Source organism: Ascaphus truei, chromosome 4, assembly GCF_040206685.1.
Source record: "Ascaphus truei isolate aAscTru1 chromosome 4, aAscTru1.hap1, whole genome shotgun sequence".
Classification (NCBI taxonomy): domain Eukaryota; kingdom Metazoa; phylum Chordata; class Amphibia; order Anura; family Ascaphidae; genus Ascaphus; species Ascaphus truei.
The window spans coordinates 106,601,112-106,617,556 of NC_134486.1; the positions used below are offsets into that span (position 1 = coordinate 106,601,112).

Sequence of the window (16,445 nt, forward strand, 5' to 3'; positions counted from 1 at the left end):
AACGCTCTGACTAGTAGGACTCCCTTGCCTCTCGAATCAGCCGACGTCGCTGGCTAGCTGACATCACACGTACCCGACGTACGTTTCACCAATAGGCTTCATCGGGGGCCCCAGCTCTGACATTCGCTATATTATACCCTTATGTACCTAGAAGGTATAAACCACAGTGCTAATTTATATTCAAGCTTTGAAACAGCTATATACAGCTGGATACTGGATAAAATACCTCAGATCAAGTATCTGTCTGATGTGTAATTTCCAGCATCATCTAACTAAGCATATAATCATTTTATGCTTAGTGGTGGAGGGGTGACTATACCCACCCACTTATAGAGTTTAGGCTTTATTAATAGACCTATAGCGAATATACTCTATTAGCTTGCTGTTTATAAGACACACTGCAGAGGTATTGCAACATGGCCATTACCTGGCATCCGGTTGCACCCTAGAGTTATCTGTGAGAGGTATACTATATAAGAAGATCCACCAATCAAGTGATTTATTAGCAATACAGGGATCATTTTCCCCTTAAAGGACAATTGCAGTACAAACAAACACAACAACAGTTTTGTGGTTAGATTCTTTATATATAATAATCTTCCAAGTGTTTAATTACTCCCCAGTTACCATTGCAAATCACTCTCCGCATCATTTTATTACATGTTCACTTGTTTGTTTTGTTTGTCCACAATCCCTTACACATTATTTTAACTTATTTCAATAAAATAGAGTTTTATATTTAGGTGTCTTCTGTGCCACAATTAAAGGGGATACTTCTCCATCTCTTTCATTCGTGTCTTAAGGTGTGTCTTAAAGGTGTATAGAGAGGGTGCTAGTTGGGTATTGAGGGGAAGGGCATTCCAGAGGTGCAGAGCAGTCGGTGAGAAAGGTTTAAGGCAGGAGAGGGCTTTAGATACAAAGGAGGTAGAGAGAAGACATCCTTGAGAAGAACGCAAGAGTCGGGATGGTGCATAGCGAGAAACTAGGGCTGAGATGTAAGGAGGGGCAGAAGAGTGTAAAGCTTTAAAAGTGAGGAGGAGAGTTGAGCGTGAGATGCGGGATTTGATCGGAAACCAGGAGAGTGATTTGAGCAGGGGAGACGCTGAGACAGATTTAGGAAGGAGTAGAGTGATTCTGGCAGCAGCGTTTAGGATAGATTGTAGGGGAGACAGGTGAGAGGCAGGAAGGCCGGACAACAGGAGGTTACAGTAATCAAGACGGGAGAGAATGAGGGCCTGAGTCAAGAGTGTTAGCAGTTGAGCAACAGAGGAAAGGGCATATCTTTGTGATATTGCGGAGGAAAAAGCAAGAATAGAAACGTTCTAAATGTGAGAGAGGAGTCGAGGGTGACCCCTAGGCAGCGTGCTTGGGCTACTGGATGAATGATCGTACTTCCAACAGTAATGTGGAATGAGGTAGTAGGGCCAGGTTTGGGAGGAAGTATGTGGAACTCTGTTTTTGCCATGTTAAGTTTAAGGCGGCGGAGTGCCATCCAGGATGATATAGCGGTGAGACATTCAGAAACTTTGGTTTGATATATATATATATATATATATATATATCAAACCAAAGTTTCTGAATGTCTCACCGCTATATCATCCAGGATGGCACTCCGCCGCCTTAAACTATAGAGATAGATAGCAAATGGAAATATTACTGTATGTTCATTTGCATGTCTTAGCAGGTCTGCAACCCTGTCTTTCACCATTATCGCCCAGCACACAGCACTTCCACTGCAGCAAGGGATTCTGGGAAATGACATGCAAATGAGGACACAGTGCCACCTTTTGTCTCAAGCTCATATTACACGAGCAACCCTTAAGCCAATGCATGCTGCTTTAAACACAGCTTTTAAGCATAGGCTGGGGTGAGATGCAAAGCCAGTAAACCCACTCACAGACATGTTTCAACCTTGATGGGTATCATCAGTTGGTTGTGCTGGTTTGAGACTAAGAGTAAGTATTCACCACACATTATTAAGGTTATGGTGGGTAAAAAAAGTGACAAAAACCCTCCACAGTAAAGCATAAAGCAAATGAAAATATTACTGTATATTCATTTGCATGTCTTAGACAGGTCTGCAACCCTGTCTTTCACCATTATCGCCCAGCATACAGCGCTTCCACTGCAGCAAGGGATTCTGGGAAATGGTTAAAGACAGGGTTGCAGACCTGTCTAAGACATGCAAATGAGCATACAGTAATATTTCCATTTGCTATATGCTTTATTGTGGAGGGTTTTTGTCACTTTTTTTACTCACCATAACCTTAATAATGTGTGATATATATCATCATGGTATCAGTACTGCATGTTTATACACAAGGGTATTCCAAATCAAGCTATATCCTTATCACTAGTAAGCACTTTGAGGTGATCACGAAATCAATCAAGTCACAGTAATATATTTTAAGTTGCTGTTTTATTGTGGGGGGGAGGAGAGAGTCCTATATTTTCACGAGATTCACCTGAGCAGTCACCCGGAGCCCCAACGCCAAAGAGGACTTTTTTCCACAAGGTCGCTTTGGATTGTGCTTACAGTAACAAGACGTTATTTGTAGCTGTGGATCATTTAAAGAAAACCCCCATTACTATTAATTCAAGCACCAACTATAATTAGAAGCAATATATAACTATATGTGCAAAGGCGGAAGTCACTGGATATATATTCATCACAGTAATGCTGTTTGATATTATATACTGCTCTTTGTTTTTTCTTTCTATAGCATGTTGTGCACTTTCATCTGAGGACTAGCGCCAAGGAGAACTATTATTTTCAACAACTATTAATCCATGACCTGAATTTAAACCAACATAGATCCTTGGGGGGGAAAAGCTAGTACAGTATCTGCAGCACCTAAACTTTACGCAGCCATTGTGAATCCACCTACATAGAGATGTCATTAATTTGTCACTTTTTTTTTTTTTTAAACAAATATATTTTTTTTATTGAGTTTTATAGGGGGGTGATGAGGGAGACAGAAAAGAAGGGAAAGAGATTTCACAATCATAATACAGAAAACGATTGATACAGTGCACATTATCATAAATTAGATAAAAAATCATAAGTGAAAGGAGAATATGAGAGAGCGAAAAGAAGAGACATCTCCTTAGTTATTCACTTTTATGTCTATTTGTGTTATTTGTTTGTGATCCGAGTTAGAACTCTGACAAATGCAAGATAACACAATAACAAGTGCCTATCTATTCTGCATAGAGTTTGTACCACCTGTTAAATAGAACATATATACATACATACATGGTGCATTATTACTATATAAACCACTGCAGATCAGATGTGCAAGAAATATTAGGGGCTTGCATGAATTAATCATTGGCATTCATACTGCTGCCCTGAGCCTTTTACTGCAGAAGGGCATGCAATGCTTTGATGGAAATGCATTGAATGGCCCTTTGACAACAAAGAACTTAAGAGAAGAGTTGGTGACTTTACCAATACCAATATTTCCCATACGTTTTGTACACGTTAGACCTGCATTGGTTTTGTAACTCAATATCTATTGTTCATCAGCAGAATCCTCCCGTTAATTTTTTGTTTAATGCCAGACCCTTTTAATGTTTACCTGAACGCTATTTTCTTTTACAGTACCAGGAAGAAGTTTTATTCAATTTGAAAAGAGGTTATAGTAATTTTACATGCATTTATAACATTCATCTCTGCTCCACTTACTTGGTTTGGCTGATCTCCTACTTTTGCGAACCCTTTGTTAAATTGTCTGTACAGAAATAGCATTCCTAAATTGTTACTGCTGAGTATTGTTTCTAAATGTCAAGCCCGAAGGGGATCAGAACCCACAACCTTTGCCATTGAGGGTAGCAGTTCTAACAGTGAGCAACAGCATACAACATTTGCGCTCTACTACTCACTGTTTACACCTGTTGACAATAATCCTGGTGGACACTTCCCCTGGCTTCCTTTATAAACGGTCTACGTCCACTTCCTGGTTGCCAGATCAATGTGCTTGCCATGGTATCCAGCCTTGCTACCGGAGTATATTCTTTCTGTCTGACTTGCACGTTGCCTGACCCCGGCCTGCCTATGTTTCTTTCTGCCTGCCCTGACTCCGGCTTTTTATACCCTTGTCCTGCCTGCTTGATCAGCGCTTCTGCATCTTCCATTGTACTGCGCTCATTTGTCTATTCTGCCATTCGCCGACCCTGTGGCTTACAGGCCATCTCTACAACCACGCTCCATCCAGTTCCACTTTCTCCAGCCATCGGAACCCTCTCCCTGCCGTGGAGCCCACCTTCATTGGTACCTTACACTAAACTCAAGAAGATGATTGAAAGAACAAAGAAGGGAGTGATAAACAAGCGTTGGACAGATTTGACCAAACAGGAAATAGGCTTCTGGATTTTATATTGCGATTATTATTTTTTCGCAACATGTACATAGAATTATTTTTAAAAGCTTGTCCTGGATATGTTTGTAAACTATTATTGCTCTTATCGCTCCTTTTAAAGATGCAGACCAAGCAATATCCTACATGTGTTTTGTTTTGTTTTAACTCAATTATGTACTATGAGCAAATACATTCTTTTTTAAAACAACTCCTGAATTATATGTTTAATGTATTATAATGTAACAAGCATTTTTGTTTCTATAGCAACCATTTCAAAAGTCACATCCCCTTCCTCTTCTGAAAAAGACTCCGGCACACCCCTTTTTGTGCCCTGCCCTCTCTCTAGCAGTGCACCAATTTTATCTAGTGACTGCCTGGTCACATGATCTTCCCCACAGAACTTTGCATCTTTTGTCCTCTTCTGCTACACTGACAGCCATTTAGTGATCCCCGAGCCGAATCTTCGCCGATCGATCGGCAGTTTAGCTATTTACTTATCATTGTGTGGATTGTATTAATGCACATATTAAAGGGACATTTAAAAAAAAAAATTTAACGGCAGCTTTGACTGCTGCTTTAAACAGTCCAATTTTCCATATAGAGTCACGGATTAGGAGCATTCATTACATTGATAACCACCCTAGAGTTTCTTAAATCAAATTAAAAGAAATAACTATCTTTGTACTTCAACTTTAGAATGATTTCAAATTAACATAGACACTGACAGCAGATCAGAACTGCTTTGCCCACCTAGCCTTTACATTTTCCTATCAGAGTTGTAATGAGTCATGTCACTGGATTCAATCTATATCTATACAAATACTCTCAATGAAGTAGGATGGGGAAGAATCTAGAGGCAAAATACTTTTGCCCAACATGAGGCTTGAACCCACAGCCCTGAGATTAAGGGTTGTGCCCAAAGATTTGTAAACGTGCTTACCATATTGGCTTCTACCAGCTCTGGGAGGCTGCTCCACTAATGCACCACCCTTCCCAGGAAGTACTTCCTCACATTACCAATGAGCCCCCCACCCTCCCGTTTCAAAGCATAACCTTGTTCTAGAACTTTGCTCTGAAACCAGCTTCCATCCTGTACCTTGTTTTACACCCTTCATACAGTATTCATGATTGTTTCTATCACATCCCCACTCTCCCTTCTCTTCTGCAAGCTGTACATGTTGAGGTTCTTTAGTCTGGTTTATTACATTTTATGATGGAGACCAAATACCATTTTTGTAGCTCTTTGCACAACCTTTTAATTGTGTTTGTCCTCCTGTAGTTATGGACCAGAACTAAACATACTGGTTTAGATGAGGTCTCTCCAATTATCTATAAAACGTCACCACTACCTCTCTTCCTGCTAATACATTTTCCTATGCAAACCAGCATACTCATGTCTTTCCCCATTGCTTTGTTTACTTTTATGTCAGCTGGGGAAAAAAATGACTCCCTGGTCCATTTCCTCTGTAGTAGTTGACATACAGTAGTGCCATTATTCTGTATTCCTCCTTTGAATTTATGTTGGGCTGTGTGCATGGTTTTGAATGTCTTGGCATTAAATTATAGTTGGTTTACTCTTGACAATCCCTTTTAATCCATCTAAATTATTAATCTGTTTTATGTCACTGCATAGTGTAATCTGCAAAAGGACATCATTTATTTTCCAGACTATCTATTATGTCAACAAAACACACAAAAGCCCAGCAAGCTCTTTTTGGGAACCCCTGAGCCCCCACAAAATATATATGTATATAAGTGTCAAAAAGGAGAGCTATTGAACGTGCCATATGTATACCAGATCCAATGGTGGTCTTTCTCCCACCTAATAGAGGTAAATGAGAATTTTAATCCTAATAGAGATATATTAGTATTTTATCTGGTAGTGTTAGGACTTGTCGTGGCTCGCAAGCTTACAACGCTTTGGCCAAAGGGTTAAACTAAATGACCCTTTTTCAAGAGAATATATAAGTATTTTACTGTGTATTTTTGTCATGTTGGATGTAGCATTGGGCTTCTCTGTCGTATGTTGTATACATTATGTCAACCAGTTTTCATATAGTGAGATCCCTGCTCCGCAATAGATTGTAAAGGGCAAGGTGGTGCAAGAGGGATAGAACAATATAAACCCCAAAAGGAGAAAATTGATCCCTGAAGCTGCACTCAAACCCCTACATATTTAAAACATCCTTTAATTAAACTGACGCTCTTCAGTGTGTGGCACAGAGCTCAGTAACTTCGGAACAACCGGGTTGTGTTACCTTGATGTTACACAACCACCCATGTGTCTACTATTCCAGCATAACAGTCAATCATTGCTTTCATCTGACCTGTCTCACTCTCACTCTCTCCCAGTCTGTAAGGGTTCCCGTTCTGGGGTTTTCTGAAACTTGCCCTTACGTAGTCGTTACAGCCATCTCTGATCCTGGCGGACCTCTTCCTGGACTTGGTAATTGGCTGCACCTGTTCAGGGCTTTAAATAGCAGTCAGTGACTCCCAGCCCTGGCCAAGGCATAGTATGCTATGCCATATATTCCTGGCCCCCTTGAGTCCCCGTCCTCGTGGATTCCCTGGTGCTGACCCCTGCCTCTGACCCTGACCACCGCTCCTGTGCCGTCTGCCTTGACTCCAGCCTGTATCCTGACTTTGCATCTTTGCTACCTGCCTTGACCTCAGCCTGGATCCCAACTACGACTACTCTAACAGGATTCTGTCCCCTGGCTCTGGTCGGTGATCATATACCCCTACCTCAGCTCTGCAGGTCTACTTCTTATCGGAGACGAGAATCATTATACTGTCATGTCCTTTAAGTCTTCTGGGTTTCAAAAAACGGTTGGAAAATAGATGTGTGGGGGCAAGAAGCCAGTCCATCCCCTCTCTTCCAGACCCGACCATGAACCTCAACTTTTAAAGAGATTTAAACTTGGAAGTCAGGCTAGTACTGAAAGAGCAGATTGAGCATGAAATGATCTATTCTAGGGAAAAGCCACCACTGCTAGCTCTTACTGCTGCCACCAAGTCATCCGAAAAAGACTGACCCTTATTCTTAGCACTTTCATTATCAACATTGTTGAATGCTGAAAAAGCTTTAGTACAAGATTTTGAAGATCTATTGAGAGGCATATGAAGATGGAGAGTCCGTTACATACATCACTGAGGGGCAGGGGTATGCGTGTACTTCATGCTAATTCATTTATTCAACTACCACTTGTGAATGAGGATAATGATGTCTGTGAAGATGTGAGAGACTGATTTAAAATGGGAAAGTGATGGGGATAATGCTTTAGAGTAGGGGTGCGCAAACTGGGGGCCCGAGATTCTCTGGAGGGGGTGCAGTGCTTACAAAGGACCTGTGCTCTTCCCCACAACATTTAGATTGAATGCGATGTCAACTCGATGCCGGAGAAAAGGTAAGAGGGGTGGGGGGGGAGAGCAGACGGGGAGCAAAGAAAAAAGTTTGTGCACCGCTACTTTAGAGGGAAGTGGAGATCTACTATAATCTTTGTGGAAAAATTGTGAAAATGAATCGACAAGTAAAGAAATAGCTGCAAGCAATACGCCTACATATTCAATATTTAAACATAACAAAACCCCACATACATTAATTAGACACTCCTCATCAACATCCTTTGTTACACCATCTGTCCCTTCTACAGCATATGTCATCATCAGTGGTGCATGGGACATATGATTATGATATACCTAGTAGGGAAGCAGTGGGGGGAAGGGAGAGAGGGAAACATGGACCCCTGCTCAGCTAGTTCCATATAGGACAATAGTGTGATGTGGGTACGGTGCTACTGCTGGGATAATGTGACTAGCAATATACCCAGGAAAAAGAAACCCAGCTAATAGAGCACTCCAGTACCAGTAAGTGGGTATGAGTTAATTAAAACTACATTTTAATATAAATAGAGTTAAAATAAAGGTAGTGTGGAAATAAACAACGAACTTAACCAAATAATAAAGAATAAAATGTTGCCAGGGTCTTAAAAATGTCCGTAGAATTGACACTTGTAGCACTCGGGGGTTAAATTCCTCTATATGAGGGCCGTTTCGTTTGTGAACATTTTACTAGTGAGAGTGTCTGAAATGTTCAAACCTGGTCCAAAAATAATACATTCTTGATTCAACTTGGAATCTAACCGAAGACCCTCTCATAACTAATAGTTACCTTATTATAAATATAACACCCCTAAGCAGACAGCTGGAAGCCACTTAATTAGATTTAGGGTTATTGAGATGAAGGGGCATTAGGTGCAGTGTCTGCAAACGAGCTTCACATGGCATAAAGAAAAATTCACAAATCTGACTAAAACTGTCTGATGTTTAGAGTTGAAGTCAGCTTGTTAGTGGAGTAGTCAAATGTGAGCTTCAGTAGCAGCCAAAAGCTAATACGTAGCAATGGCCATACTATACAATACCCCATGTGCTCTGAAATAGAGTTCTAAAACTAATCAGGCCCTTCGGGCAACCAACTCATGATTTAAAAGAAGTTTGTCTCCAGCTTGTATGACCAGAGGCATAGTAGGATGTGCCAGGGCTAGTTATATATTGTGGTGTTACGAACCACTAACCTCAATAATTGTAACATTATGTTTAATGGCATCAGAGGTTCTTTGTGGTCTGAGTAGTTTAAATCATGAGTTGGTTGCCTGGAGAGCCTGATTAGTTTTAGATCTCTAGTTCAGAGCACAAGGGGTATTGTATAGTATGGCCATTGCTACATATTAGCTTTTTGCTACGTGACGTAACATTACCTCGTGGCGTTATTTGACGCCACATTAAAGGTAAGGGGGGCGCGACCCTGGGGGAGAGCAGGCGAGGGGGCGCAGGGCAGGAACTTTGCACACCCTTGTCCTAGGTGACTGTTCCATCTATAATGCATGTGTAGGCGGAAAGGCCCAAGGACCCACTCTCTTTATTTTTGGCCTTTGAAAAAAAATCCTACTACGAATACACTATAATGTAAACAGCCTTAGTCAACTGAGACAAATTTAGCATTCAAATCAAAGATTAACTTGTGACTTGTAAGTAGCTTAAAACATGAAGAAAACAAAGAGAGTACTGAGAGATTTCTGATTTGTACATATCTGACCTTCAATATGGTGCACAGAGTTTTCCTTAATGACATCAATTCAATATATGGATCATGCATATACAATTATAAGGGAAAAAAGGAAACAGACTACTTGTCTAAAACCAAAAGGCTTGCATTGCATATAAGCTAAGATAGCACAAAATATGGCCTAAAAAAAAGTTGGTCCCCGCCTTTGCCAACACACTCCTCACTAGGCTAACTAGAAAAAGCCACCAATGTAACCCTTACCCTCTCCAGCAACGACTGTCGCACCTGACCCAGTCAGGATTTCAGCAGTCACATCACTTCCAGAAGTACTCCCAAGGGCTGTCCTACCCATTCCTCCTTCCTGTAGCTCTTCCTCCTTAACCTCCACATCAACAAACCCCGCCTGATGATTCCTGAGCCACAGCTAGAGTAGAGAGAGCAGCAATAGAGGTCTACCCTATTCTCATAGTATTCAAAATTAAGTAGGGGAAAGAATGGTTTTATGTCAGAAAAAATTGCAAATACAGCCGCGGCCCCTTTTATTCTCCAACATCTCCGAATTTTTCCGGGATTTTTTCCCGAATGCCACGCACTTCACCGCACTTCACCACGTTCATGCCGCATTCTGACCGCATTTATACCGCATTCATGTTGCATTCACACCTGCGGTTGATGTGTTTATTGATAATGGTTTGGATTTAATTGGTTGCAATTCTTCACGTATCCGCCAGATGGCAGATATTCATGAATTGTAATGCGCATGCGCTTCAGTAATGTGTTGACTTGCAGGTGTTTCAAAAAATACCACAGTGGTCCATTATAAATTGGCCTTGGGACTGAAGGAAAAAGTTACAATAATGGATCAATTTAGGCTTTTCATATTAAAAAAAGACAAGCACAGTTTCTGTTTCAGTTTCTGGTCTGGTTATTGTCCTGAGAGTCCCGCCATGAGTACACAACTGCAGTCCGTGTTCCAAAAACCTGACAGAACGTACGCTTATTTAATATGGGCCGCGATTAATGCAACAGATGATAAGATGGCAACAGTTGTTCAAATTTATCAGTATTTTATCGAAAACTATGACTTTTACAAATTTTCGCCAGATGCTCATGTGTGGAAGCGTGCAAAAAGGAAACAGTTATGTAGCGATCCATATTTTTTTCGTATTGATCCCGATTTTATTGGAGGGTATTGGTGTGTATCACCGGGTTTTTCCCGTATCTAAGATCATGGAGACGGCAAAAGGTTGTGTTAAAACCAACTAAGAAACGTCAGTCGCTGGCAAGCAATGCAACAGCGACAGCGCCAGCTTCCAATAACGGTCCGACTATCAGTGAAAACCTGGTGACCTGCAACCCTTGCTGTCTGTCCCCGCCCAGATACCTGCAGCCTGAGCCGGATTTCGCGTACAGTTTCGAGCAAGCTTGCATGTACCTAAGCGATTTCCAGTCTCATCAGCTGACTACAGGTGTAGTAGTCCCGCTGTCACCTGTCAACGACGTGTATGATCAAGAATACGGGACTGGCAGTGGCTCGGCGCCAGCTGATTGGGAAAGTCTATGGTGAGTAACGTTGCCATATTTTATTCTGTTTTTTTTTTATTTTGAAAATGCGAATCAGTGCGATTCAAAAGTCAAGCGATTCTCCTGTAAGCAATATAATTGGCTGAGCGGCTTCTACAGTAGATAGTGCACAATTGGTGAAAAGCTAGGCGCATGCGCATTGGAACCTTCTTGAAACGCATACTGTATGCGTGTCATCACATCGACGGTAGGCGCATGCGCATGTGAAGAGGAGACGCCCCCCGAGAAAATTATTGGTGGGACTGACTGTGGGAACTGACTGACTGACCATTGCAGTAAAACTTTTACTTTTTTTTTCTTCCTCAGAAAAGAAAACTTTGTCATCTCATGCGGAAAACGGCAAATGGAGGGATTTCGATGGATAATATCGCTTTGTGTTACAATGCCTGTACATTGCTGAATCTGAGTAAAAAAAAACATGTAACGGAGTCTACAGTTTAGTGGCCGTTGTTATTGATTAGGATAGAATACCTGAAACAGTATGCTGATGTTTTCAGACCGTATACAATACTTTTTTCTATATACTGTATAATAAACCCGAAAAAATAAAAAGTATGCATTTATTCTACATGTATTATGTTAGTATGGTTTACAGTCAGCACAACAGTATGGTGTTATTAAAAAAAATTCTTTATTCAGAAAATTACAAAAACGCAACATCTCTTTTATTAAAGTACAGAAAGTCAAAACATTTACAGTAGGATGGTGTACAGAACAGTCAGTCAGGCCTGCACAACTCCAGTCCTCGAGGGCCGCAAACAGGCCCAGTTTTCAGGATAACCTTGAAAAACGGGCCTGTTTGCGGCCCTCGGGGACTGGAATTGTGCAGGTCCTGTGTACAGTAAGTAAAAACATTTCTTTATTAATACAAGTTAAAACACGCAACATCTCCTTTATTAAAGTACAGCAAAACATTTACAAAAACATTTACAAAAAATAAACAGTTGAACAGTCACGCAAATGCGATACCCACCAGATTATCCTTCCAGGGCCAATGCGTGTATGGCGCAAAATGCCATTAATGGAGTCTCGAACGATTTTCATTAAAGGATCTGTTATTGAAAAATAGCGCCGCAATTCCTCCACAATAGTCCTTCTTAAATTTTCAGGAAGCGCCCTTTTTTCACGTAGTTCACTTTGTAGACCCACCCGCAGTACACCAAGTAGGACACGTGGTGCTTAAAAATTAACATGGCATACTTCTGGGGTAAACCAGCACTCATAACCCTATACTTCTCCCTAAGTGCCGGTGTCAGCTCGCGCAGGATGATGTCGGGCACCGTATCGATGCAAGCGTATGTAGGTTGGGTTCTGGGAGCGGGTGTTCTTCTGTGAGCGGGTGTACTTGTGGTGGCGGGCGAGGGTAGGTTGTCTGGAAGGAAGCTTTCCTCCTGTCTTGGTCGCCGTGTTGTCTCCTGGCGTGGTCTTGACGGGGTTGTCATGTTATCCTCCTCGTCAACGGCATACATGTACACAAATTCTTCTGGTGGAGGGGGTGCGCTTGGTGTTGGAAGGCGGTCGAAGGTCCCATTCATCACATCCATGCCACCCTCCTGCTCCGGCGTCAGGGATACAGGGGCATGAACACCGAGCAAATTATGTATCTCCGCTATGTCAGTCTCTATCTTCTCCATCCATTGATCCATCTTCTGCATCCGTTGATCCATATTTAGCATGGTCTCCAGAAGCAGATCTATTTTTACCAGCATAGTAGAGTTCCCGGGGATATCCACACTTAACCCATTCAGCATGCGGTCTAATGAGCTGGATCTTGTGCATGGGGTGCTGTGGACATCTGGGTGGATGGGTGCTACGGAGGATGAGGTGGGGGTTCCATGGAGAGAAGCGACAGCGTCGTCGAAGAAGGATGAATGAGGTGACCTGTGGATTTCCGGGAGAGGAGAAGCGGCAGCATCGTCGAAGAGGGATGGAGAAAGTGACCTGTGGATTTCCAGGCGAGAAGCGGCAGAGTTGTCTAAGCGTAATGGAGAAAGTGACCCGTGGATTTCAGGGGCACCAGCGGCAGCGTCGTCGAAGAGCAGTGGCGAAGATGGCCTGTGGGTTTCCGGGAGAGCGGCGGCAGTGTCGTGGACGAGTAGTGGAGAAGATGGGCTGTAGATTTCCGGGAGAGCGGCGGCAGAGTCATCGAAGCATAAACGAGGAAGTGGCCTGCGGGTTCGATGGGTTGGCTGCCATTTGTTTTGCGTTGTGTGTACATCACCGAATTTCTTCTTGACATAATAAGGCTTACGTGTTTTAAAACCCTTAGCCTTTGGGGTCAGCAGAAGGTTTTCTTTATTTGCCTTAGCCTGTTGCTTTGGCCTTGGCTTGGAAATGGCTGCCGCCGCCTTTCGCTTTTTCTGCATGACAGGCACGGCAGAGGCGAGTGGGTTCCTGCGTCCATAGAATCGGGGTTGATCCATGGAAGCAGATGGCACAATGCAGTATCTGGACAAGGGCAAGTTCAGATAAAGATCATCGAGTGGTGGGCTATGCAAAGTGTGTAACCTTTTATGCATGGCGACGAGGTACAGGTGTTGAAAGTGGGCGTACTCGAATGTGAGTCATTAACGTATAAATACACCATCCATTTTGTGGATTCCCTGCACATTGAATACACATTGACTAAACATCGAATATACATTCTTGTGTTTGTATTTCTTTCTACTCGCAGCAATGCCTGTTAAAAAGATTTCAAAGGATCTCAGCATGAGAATTAAGGAGATGTACACGAGCGGACAACGAATTACAGATATTCAACGCTGGTTAGCTGCTTCTGGCCTCGTTGTGCCATCAACCACCGTGTGCTATTATGCACACGGAAAAAACAGATAACGCACGAGGACACCAACGGTAACTAACGCGTAAGTATATTTATATAACTATATAATACAGTATATCTATTATTGTTTATATTGCTGCATATTAATAGAACTATATATTGTGTAGATCTATCTAATTTTATAGTTATTTTGGTATATTTATATAACAACAGTATATCTATTGTGTATATTGCTGCATATTAATAGAACTATATATTGTGTAGAACTATCTCATTGTATACTATTTTTACTGCAGATGATGTGCTGTGCTTGTGGCCTACTGCACTGTAACTTACCAGATTGTTGTTTTTCTGTACATTGTAGGGAGACAACTCTTCTGGTCGACAAAATAAGTGAAGAGAATGATGAGAAGAGTGCATTAAGGGTCAAATACACTCTGCAGCAATATCACAATCTCACTGTATCCGAGACCAGCATAAAGATGAGACGCAGAATTGGATGGAAATATGGACGTGTGAGGTTAGTACTGGACAGTACAGGAGGTAAAAGTGTTGTTTAAGAAACTGTACTGTACCTCTAAAATTATTTATTCCTTGTCATTACAGAGCGTACCCTATGATAAGGGACGTTAACAAAATCAAGAGAGTGGTCCAGGCCCAGGCATGGATCGACAGTGGAGAATCTTTCCAGGATTGCATCTTCACTGACGAGTCTACTGTTTCACTGGAGAGATTTGCCACCTTTGCATTCCACAAAAAAGGTCGCATATCTATGAAGCCGCGTCCAAAACACCCAGTGAAGATGCATGTGTGGGGTGCCATCTCTGAGCGTGGACCAGGATGCATCGTCATCTTTGAAGGTACAGTAAAATGTATGTCACACACTTTTGCCTTACGCACTGTACTGTACTAGTGTGCAGTTTTTTGAGCACTTTTCTTTTCTTGTTATAGGAATCATGAATAAAGCTTTCTTCCAAGAGAAAATTGTGCCTTCCCGGATGGTCACCGTTTCTACCAGGACAACGATCCGAAGCACACCGTGTCAACAGCGCATATCCTTGAGCGCGGTATCAACTGGTGAAGACGCAAGCGGAGTAAGTGCGGTAACCGTGTCTCATTTTTTCCCCACTGTTTTTACTGTGTACTGTATCTCTTTAACTAATTGTCCTTTTTTTCCCCCTCCAATGACAGATCGCCAGACTTCAATCCTATCGAAATGGTCTAGAATCAGCTGAAGGACCATATCCGAAAAGTCGTGAAACCCTCCAAAAAGGATGAGTTGGCGCAAGGCATACTGAGTTTTTGGAACGATGTACTCACCGTGGAACGATGCAATAAATATATTGACCATATTGCGACTGTGTTGCCCATTGTGATCGCGCATAATGGGCAAGCATGAGGAAGGTAGTATGGTATAGTACTGTACTGTAGTATTGTAAGTACAGTATGATACAGGTAAGTATGGCACATATTTTTTCTTTCCTAGTAGTCAGAGTATACAGTAGTTCCAGTATTGACTAGTTTGACAGTACTAACTGCATACTGTAGTCCAATATGGAGTAATACAGTACACAATGCCATAATACAGTATGCACCTAACTGCTCAATTTTTTTCTTTCCAGGGAGAGCAGCACCAGCCATCTGGTTACAAAGTATTTAACAGTAGTCACAGTATACAGTAGTTCCAGTATAGACTAGTTTGACAGTACTATACAGCACACAATGCCATAATACAGTATGCACATAACTGCACTCATTTTTTGTTTTCTTGTCTTTTCAGAAAAAAAGGATGGACTGGGGGAGAGGGGGGGTATCATGTAAAGTCTGTGAACTGTTTTTACAGTTAAGTGTACAGTATCTTAACTGCAGTCATGATGTACACAAAACCTCTCCTCTCTCAATGAACTACTGTACTGTACACAGAATGAGGAAAAAGATAAAGACGGAAAAAATTATATTACTATATATATATTATTATATATTATATATTATTAATTAATATTATCTATGTGCATTATTCATGATTATCCACCGGCCCTCAATTTCCATCTGACAGAAGAACTTAATAAAGACTGCATTTTGTATTATTCATGATTATTTTTATATTTGTTTTTTTTGTTCCTGATAAAATAAAATAAATATTTATTTACATTCATGATAATCATAATCATTGACAACTTCCCCCCCCCCCACCTACACCAAAGAAAAAGAAAGAATGACAAAAAGTGGTAATTTACTGCATCAACAACATAAATCAGATAATGGGTTTTTTAACTCTCAATTTCACAGTGCTGTGCAAATCAGATTTACATATCAAATTCGAGAAGGGATTTTCAAAAGCGTTACCGTAAACAAAGCTTCAAAGGGTTGGGGGGGTGGATGGGTGAGTCATGCGCAGTAATCATCAGCTAGCTCCCTTCCCAAAGAGGATTACAGAGAGGTGACTCTAAAACAACAATAGGAAAATTAGGCACGCAGGCGCGGAGAGGTGATACTCGTCTAGGGACGGATTAAAAACACAATGGCAAGCTTCAGAAACTGAATGACTCTGTAGAGGTGTCTGTCGATAAGAGTTTCAAATCCTTGAGCAAGCCTTGTGTGTGTGCGTGGGGGAGGGGGGTACAGGGTACAGCTGCATGAAGGATTAGCTGTA

At 41.7% G+C, this 16,445-nt stretch overlaps 1 protein-coding gene across 1 annotated transcript in view; it reads left to right on the plus strand.

Moving 5' to 3' along the window:
• Positions 1–7,743: 7,743 nt before the first annotated feature.
• LOC142492283 (uncharacterized) overlaps positions 7,744–16,445 on the plus strand; it is a 31,475-nt gene continuing 22,773 nt past the window's right edge. The window contains exon 1 of the mRNA XM_075594953.1: positions 7,744–7,768. Coding sequence (XP_075451068.1) covers positions 7,744–7,768 — 25 coding nt within the window. The remainder of the gene's footprint in view (positions 7,769–16,445) is intronic.